This window comes from Azolla caroliniana, unplaced genomic scaffold (assembly GCF_043228905.1).
Source record: "Azolla caroliniana isolate FFs.n. ecotype wild unplaced genomic scaffold, voAzoCaro1.0.p SCAF_1058, whole genome shotgun sequence".
Lineage (NCBI taxonomy): Eukaryota > Viridiplantae > Streptophyta > Polypodiopsida > Salviniales > Salviniaceae > Azolla > Azolla caroliniana.
The window spans coordinates 4,676-12,505 of NW_028231493.1; the positions used below are offsets into that span (position 1 = coordinate 4,676).

General features: G+C 36.3%; 1 protein-coding gene across 1 annotated transcript; it reads right to left on the bottom strand.

Annotated features, from left to right (window-relative positions):
* Positions 1-233: 233 nt before the first annotated feature.
* LOC147847414 (cullin-associated NEDD8-dissociated protein 1-like) lies at positions 234-6,096 on the bottom strand. The gene is made up of 19 exons (XM_087339227.1): positions 5,994-6,096; positions 5,698-5,771; positions 5,383-5,552; positions 3,757-3,967; positions 3,494-3,659; positions 3,160-3,289; positions 2,641-2,755; positions 2,366-2,526; positions 2,168-2,291; positions 1,979-2,029; positions 1,811-1,893; positions 1,647-1,731; positions 1,465-1,566; positions 1,264-1,362; positions 1,076-1,189; positions 912-995; positions 672-812; positions 487-579; positions 234-395 (listed from the first exon to the last, which is right to left on the bottom strand). The coding sequence occupies exons 2-19, from the start codon at positions 5,725-5,727 to the stop codon at positions 249-251; spliced, it is 2,106 nt and encodes a 701-aa protein (XP_087195353.1). The 5' UTR covers positions 5,728-5,771; positions 5,994-6,096; the 3' UTR covers positions 234-248.
* Between the last annotated feature and the right edge of the window lie 1,734 nt (positions 6,097-7,830).

Sequence of the window (7,830 nt, forward strand, 5' to 3'; positions counted from 1 at the left end):
ACTTCTGAAACAAACATATATTGGATTAGAAGTTACATTAGAGCCTATCAAAGTAACTTCCAAGAATTGAAAATGAGAAGAGACTTGACAGTAGTCCACAAACAGCCAAATCGAATTATTAAAAAGCAAATTGACCTAAGGAACCTCCATTGCATTATGGAACTACATTATAGCACTTGAAAGACAATCACATGCCTAATGTAAGTGTCCATAAAACTAGAAAGAAAGTATATAAACAAAGAAGGAATTTAAAGGGAGTATTTGGAAGCATACCTTATTAAAGTAGAGAGCTCTGTTACAACAGATTCAAGATTGTTCTTACTAATTTGATCACTATAAGCAACAAGCAATGAATTCAACGTATACAAGGAGGCTTGCCGCAACGCACGATTTGCCTACAACAAAGAAAATTAAGAGTAACGGTTATTATTCACGTAAGAGAGTATTTGGCGTTCAATTCTGTTTCTAACCTACAAGAGTGTATACCTTCCTCAAGAATGTAGTTAGTTCAAAAATAACTTGTTCTAACACACATGAGAGATCAATCTTTAGAGGAGATTCCGCTATTGTGGCGAAGGCCTTCACAACATCAGAAGAGCAGACTTGTCACACACAACAAAAACTTCAGAAAAGAAGACAATTGATTATTCTTTATATAAAGTCTAATAAACCTTAACAGCAGTCAAACGGGTTATTTCATTCCGTAGTCTCTCCAATAATATTGGCAAGCAGATGCCAAGTTCATTTTTAAGGTGATCACCAAGTATTGCAATGACTAAGCCCATGCAATATATGGCACATTCCTTCACCTCCTGAAAATTGGCAAGTGTGAAAATGATTACAAAGATTAAGTGTGCCAAAACCTTTCCAAGTTAGCATTATTATAAACTACTTAGAATATAGTGGAATACCTGATCTTGATCTTGTGCTGTTAAACGCTTTAGAATGGAGCTATAGATGGGCTTCAGATACAGCTTGAAATCAAATGTAGGCACCTGAAGAAGAAAATAGTTGAATATCAATAATTAACATGGCAGGAAAGCAAAAGATTACAAGTAGGTCTAGACCTACTCACCTCATTAACATTGGGCCGGATTAGTTTTACAAGCTCTCCACAAACTCTAAGAGCTTCCGCGGTCACCTTATAATATCGCTCACCTACTGCTGAAAGTACTGGCTCAAGTATTTCCTGCAGATAAAAGAAATCCTTAACAAGGAATCCATAATTAGCATTTGAACTGAAGAGAATGAAGAGCTACTTACTTTCACATGCTGATGAAATACCGTGGGTGGATGAGAGATCATAACCAGTCTAGTAAAGACTAATGCCTCTATCTTCAAATTGGAATTTGAACCTTTATCCTACAAAACGAAACATACAGTCAGATGAAATAAAATGTATCTATTATTAATTTGAAGTGTGAAAACTTCTACCCATGAAATTCATTTAGCCAAAAACCCTACATTCAATGCCCTCTCTATTCCTGGAACCAGTGAAGCAATTTGATCCGCCAAACAATTGGGACGTACTATCACTAGCTCCTTCAATACTGAAAAAACTCCAACCTGCAATAATCTTTACAAAATAACTCCTGATGGTATAGAAGCTAATATACAATATTACATAAAGAATCATCTGTCTTGACCTTGGTTTTAATGGATTTCTCTCGAAGCTGTTTATTTAAAGACTTCACAAGTTTGGGCACCTCTTGCTCCAATAAAAGCAACGGGCTGTCATGTAAATTTGAATCTACATAAGCATTAAGATCAACACCAATCCGACTGTTTGACGTTATGAAGCAATGCATACCTAGAAGGATCAACAATTCCAGATCCTTTTGTTACGCTTGCAGTCTGCCGAAGAAGGTCACAGAAGGCGTTGAAAATATCAATCTGAAATTGAAAAACCACTCAGTTTTAGAATAAATAGAGCACTTACAAAGAATAATGATTTGGGAACACAATGTAATATTATCACCTTCACATTTTCTTCCCTCTCTTTAAACCTCTCTATCAATTTTGGGCAAGCCTACAGAAAGGAATGAGAACATGAGATATAACTGGAGATCACGCATAGAGAGCATTGAAAGAGCTCCCTGAGTTTATGGTTCTGTTGGTAAACACCAAATAAAAAATAAAGTTTTTTCTATTGGAGGTGTGGTTGCACCTTGCCATACAACACTGTCATTATTTCAGGACGAGATATAATAATTGCTGAAAGACATTTAACAGCAGCCCTGCGGACTTTCCAGCTTACATCTTCATCATCACTATACTCATTACCACTATCTCTGTAAACCAGAAGAATATATAAGCATGCATTTTGGTCAACTCCAATACCTGGTGAAAATTACTCAAAACTTACTCATCCTCCTCTTCATCACCATTCATGTCTTCATCCTGATCTTCATCCATATCATCGGTGAAATTCGGATCATAGCTGACATATTTAAGCGAAAGGTCCAAAATCACCTCACAATATGGCGTAACCTCCCTAGCACATCGCAAAACAAAACTTTCCAGTGCCTGTATTTTAAAATACATGTAAGGAGAAAATGCTCCTGCATATTAGAGGTAAAAGGAGTACATTATGCAGAATTCCATGACATAGCCAAGTCAAGCACTTGTAGATGCACATACCTGAAGGCTATTTTCACGTAGCTCATCATCATTTTCAGAAGCATTTTCACAATAACTGATAAGGAGGGGTACAGCCTCTGCCAGATATGGCCCAAACCTGTAGCCAACTGCACGACTGCCATCCGTACACCCAGTTAAGATCGAATTTAGACTCCTCTAAGAAAATTTCCATTCAATAAGAATTTGAATGAAGGTTGTAAATGTTATGATTAAAATCATACAGAAAAATATATTCAATAACAGATTAAAAAATCCATGATCCTCACGGCTCACAGATGACATTAGTCTACACCAGAATTCATCTACCAGATAAAATACAATTATATGTGAAACTCATAACGATTACACAAAAAAACTACAGTCTAATTACAATATTTTTACGGAAAAACATATCACGATTTGTGAAACTCTATACAATCTCCTTGTGAAAGTTGAAGTTTGCCAATTGTGTGAAACTTTAACAGTACCCATCTCACCTAGAATTTTTCTTTATAAAAGAAAGAAGACACATTGACAAACCTGAAAGCCCCAATCATTTGTATACTTGATCTTATCATATCAGGCTTCAAATCTCTACGCTTCAGGAGATCAACAACATGATGAATTGCTCTCCCTAATAAATCATCTGATAAGCTAGATGCCAAAATAGCTGTTGCAAAAACCATAATAAAATAGAAAACTATGAAATCATCATAAAATAAAAATTAATATATTTAATGTTGATTCCTAGATGGCAATACAAGTTATTAATGCATGCAAACAAAAATACATGGAAGTAGACGACCAATAACTACAAATTGAATGTGAGAAATGTGCATTTAATGAACAAAAGAAGCATGTGGCATGCTCTTACCAAGGCATTGAATAGCTCGCTTACGAAGGTTAGTTTGACTTGAATTCAGTTGCACAAGCATTGAGTTCAACAACTTCTCATGCTCCATGACCATTAGATTTCCAAATCGGTGAAGTACATCACAAAAAATATCAAGACACTCTCCTTTAACTTCAGAACTCGTACTCTGAAACATCAGGATTGAATATTTCATTTAACTGCATAAGAAATTAAGCTAAGTTCCAATCAAAAAGCCAAATAGAAAAAGATATCCTGGGACATACTGATGTGCTAATTCCTTTCACCAACTTTGGAGAGAGTAAGCCTACAACACCTTGAGCAACAGATCCACTACTAATTTCAGCAACCACAGTTTTTAAAGCAATGCTTGCAATATCACGCTGTTGTTCCTTCCCTGTTAACAACTTCGTACATAGTGTATCTGATATTTCTATAACTCTGTTCTCGCTGACTTTTTTAACCAGTGGAGCCAGACTGCTCAAAACAAGTATAACGCATTGAATCATATAGTAAATTATGAAAGGTTAAAACCTAGAAATTGGTTTATTACTGGAATGGAGATGTCCAGCACATTAGAAAACTATCTCAAAAGATCATGGATTACATAAACGATTCCATTAATAGCACAGACTAGATATTATGACAACTCTATTCTCATCATTAATGCCCAAGTGTAGGGAGTTTATAGACTTAAGGTTTCTCCAACAACTGCAAATTACATCATTGAAAACTTAGTAAAAGAATGGCCAAAGAATAAAGCACTAGTTTAAGAAGGTGCTGGATTAGTCATTGTTTGTAATCATTTTTCAAAGTGTTCAGATGATACAATGTGATTTCTGTTGAAGTTTATAAGGTAAGGATAATCAATAGCAGGGATAGATTTGTACCATCTTTATCTTTCTACGATAGATCATAGCTCGATTTCATTGTTAAGTCCTAACATTAAGGTTCTTTGGAGTTCCTGACTGAATCCCATTAGTATACCTTATATGTTTTGTTAATAGCATACACACCTAGAATTAAGGTTCTTTGGATTTCCTAACTGAAGAAATGCCTAAAGATACAAATATATCGAGTTACACATAAATGAGCTTAATATGCAAATTAATAAACGTTTTTAAGCTCTTGTGTGCACATGAAACTATAATACATGAGACGCTCGTCTCAAGGAGTAAAAATTTGTCTATTGTTTCATACATCCCAATTGCATTGTGGATTAAATATGATTGTATCCATTTCAACCTCATCAATGGCGAAAAAGTAGGTGACGATTCTCACATATCAACGTCTTCAAATTACAGCTTAGACCTGAACATACTAAACTAAAATCGTGCAGCTTATACCATATTGGTACAAGCACATCATGAACTGTCCCAAAATGTGCCCACCTCAACTAGTATAGATTATGTTGGTTACTTCATGCATTGTACGTGGCTATATGCTATGGCATCCCTACTCACATCGTTGATGGCCAACAGTAAGCCAATATTCATGCACCAACTATGAGTATACTCTTACATTTACAGCCCTGGGATGAATATCATATCACATTGTCCACAAACATCAAGAAATTAAAGTTCTTCAGATTCCACTGTATTAACACAACCGATCAATAAATAATCCAGGTTCCAAAAGATACATATATCCCAAGGTTCATATTAGCCAGTTTGCCAATTCATACTAAACAGTTTTTTATTACTATGGCAAAAATATGCATTTCTCCTATGAAATTGCCTCTCAAATTATACAAAGACATGGAGAAATATGTACAAAATGGTTCTTTTGGAGGGTAAATAATTAAACTACAAATAACTATGCCTTTGTAACCCAATTGTCTCTACTCAACATTTGATAATGCAAAGCTGAGGAGAAAATGCATGTGAGCTTACCATTTCACAGCAAGACCTGAAATATCTCCACTTGGATCATCGAGCTGCTGAAGAACAATCTGTGATATCTTACGCTCACTATCCACATCAGTTCTGAATGTATCTTTCTGAAGCTCGTTCAAAAGATCCGATGTGGCCATGTATCGATAATCCTTATCCTTGGAAACGATCTAGACGTTTTGTTGTGCAGTATTAGTCAGAAAATAGATCATCAATACACGATTCATTTCTGAACATCTCACAACTAGTAAATTTCGAAGAGGAAGAAGAAAGACAAAAACACAGGAAAAAAAGTTTAAAGAAAATGTAGCCTACCTTTTCGAGGATCATGGTCAAGTTCGCCATAATGTGCAAGGGAGTGAGAATCCAAGGGAGCGAGAATCCGATTCCTTAAAAGAGAAGAAGAAAACCCGTTCGTCTGCGAGGGGTAAGCAAACCATGACAGGAAACAAAAACAGCAGAAGACAAAAAAAAAACGAATATACACACATATATAGGTATGTATGTAAGTGTTAACTGCTCCTGGTGAGCACCAATTCATGTGCAAATGAAGCTATGGCGGATGGAGAGACAGAGACAGAGAGAGAGAGACAGAGAGAGAGATTACTTACCTCGCGTGTGAGAGGAATCTGATGATCTATGTGTGTGTCTGTCTGTACTGCAGAAGAGCTAGGTTTAGAGGGGTAGAGACTGAGAGATTTTTGTAGAATCAGAGAGTTGAGAGAGAGAGAGAGAGAGAGAGAGAGAGAGATTTTGTCCCAAGGGGCCACTAATCCCACCAAGGGCTACAATGCTAGTCTAGTCTGCCCGTCTCGACACAACTTGAGCCGAAGCGATTCCACATACATTCCGAATCGTGCCAATTAACAAACACAGACCCAAAAAAAAAAAAAAAAAGAAGCCCGGTTGATCGCATTGCCGACATAATGGTTTCAGACACATGCTTTTTTTACTTTTTAGTGCAATCGTCACTAATGTGTATGCGATCACGTAAAATGGGTTTGCTTCGTTGCAACCTTGCAATTGAGGCTATGATATCGAGTCCTATGAGTGCAAGCAACATATGGCGAGCAGTGATCCCCATTATCTGGCGATAGCATTTGTCACCCATGTTTCCTTGTTTATATCCCCATATTCTCGTCTCAACCTATGTTGTCACGTAATGGGTTTGCTTCGTTGCAACCTTGCAATTGAGGCTGTGATATCAAGTCCTATGTGTGCAAGCAACATATGGCAAAGCAGTGATCTCCATTATCTAGCCATAGTATTTCTCACCCATGTTTCCTTGTTTATATCCCCATACTCTCGTCTCAACCTATGTTGTCATTAGCATTTACTCCTCGACAAGTTGTCCTTGCATATGGGCAAAGAGCCATAATTAGCCATCTAGCTCGAGGTTTAGTTGGTCCTCTAGAACGAGGCTATGAAGAAGTCCAACCAGTGAATATGGGTGTCCTCTTGCCGCTTTGGATATGACAAGCAATGAAGTGAGTGCATGGCCCATATGACTTATTTATATCCCAATACTCTCAATCTACATTGTCATCGACATCCATGAGATCAATTTACATAGTTACAGAAGAAATCAATGATGTGTATGAGCCCCTTTTCACAACAAAACAAACATCTACATCTTCAAGTTTCTCCAATGTGGCTAAAGCTTTTATGTATATGTATGTATGTATCATCGAGGTTGGGAGATATAAAATGATGTGGCTAAAGTTGATTGAAAGCAGACACACGAAAGTGGCAATGTTCTAGAAAAGATGCCCCTTGATCACTAAAATGTTAATCGAATGTTTGAATTTTCTAGAAAGTTGGGAATACTCATAAAGGGAATCCCCAAATAGGTAGTATTGCTCATGTTTTTTAAGCTATTCCATTACTCCGTAATCATGCTTGATTAGCAATTAAAAAATAGCGCCCTCATTCAAAAAAGTGTTGATTAGTTTTGGGACATGCAAGGAATACGAATAAAAGCAAATCATCCTACATAGAAATCCTATAAAATTGTAGTATTTGTTGTAATTTCCTATTACAGTCATTGCTTGAGAATCAAAGTTGATGCATACATTCCCGATCATTGGTTGGTTAATATAAAACGAACTCATGGATAAAAAAACTCTTACTCCGTCGAGTGAGGGGCAATATGAATTAGATATTGACTAAAAAAACATTTGTTTATGGTTTGTTATCTAGTGTTTGTGTACACAACGTAAATGTCCCAATGTTTATGATAGGTCGTTTGGATTTTTCACTTTGATCATGGTTGACCCCTTTATGTTTGCACAGATGCACTTTTGAAATTTTGCATTTGTTACATAATTACAGGAGATACAAAGTGTGCACCAATTACTCAAGTATATTTTCAAATGGGAGAAAATCTAGTGTTTTCATGATGTTGTTTTAGTATACTTAATATGTGATTTGTGTGTGTTTGAGATGCAT

Bases quoted from the DNA above. Each gene is read 5' to 3' on its own strand.
- LOC147847414 (XM_087339227.1), bottom strand. From the start codon at position 5,727: ATGGCGAACTTGACCATGATCCTCGAAAAG. The intron at 3,290-3,493 runs GTAAGAGCATGC...TTTTTGCAACAG, and splicing joins GCGAGCTATTCAATGCCTTG to CTATTTTGGCATCTAGCTTA. The intron at 1,894-1,978 runs GTGATAATATTA...TTTCAATTTCAG, and splicing joins AGAGGGAAGAAAATGTGAAG to ATTGATATTTTCAACGCCTT.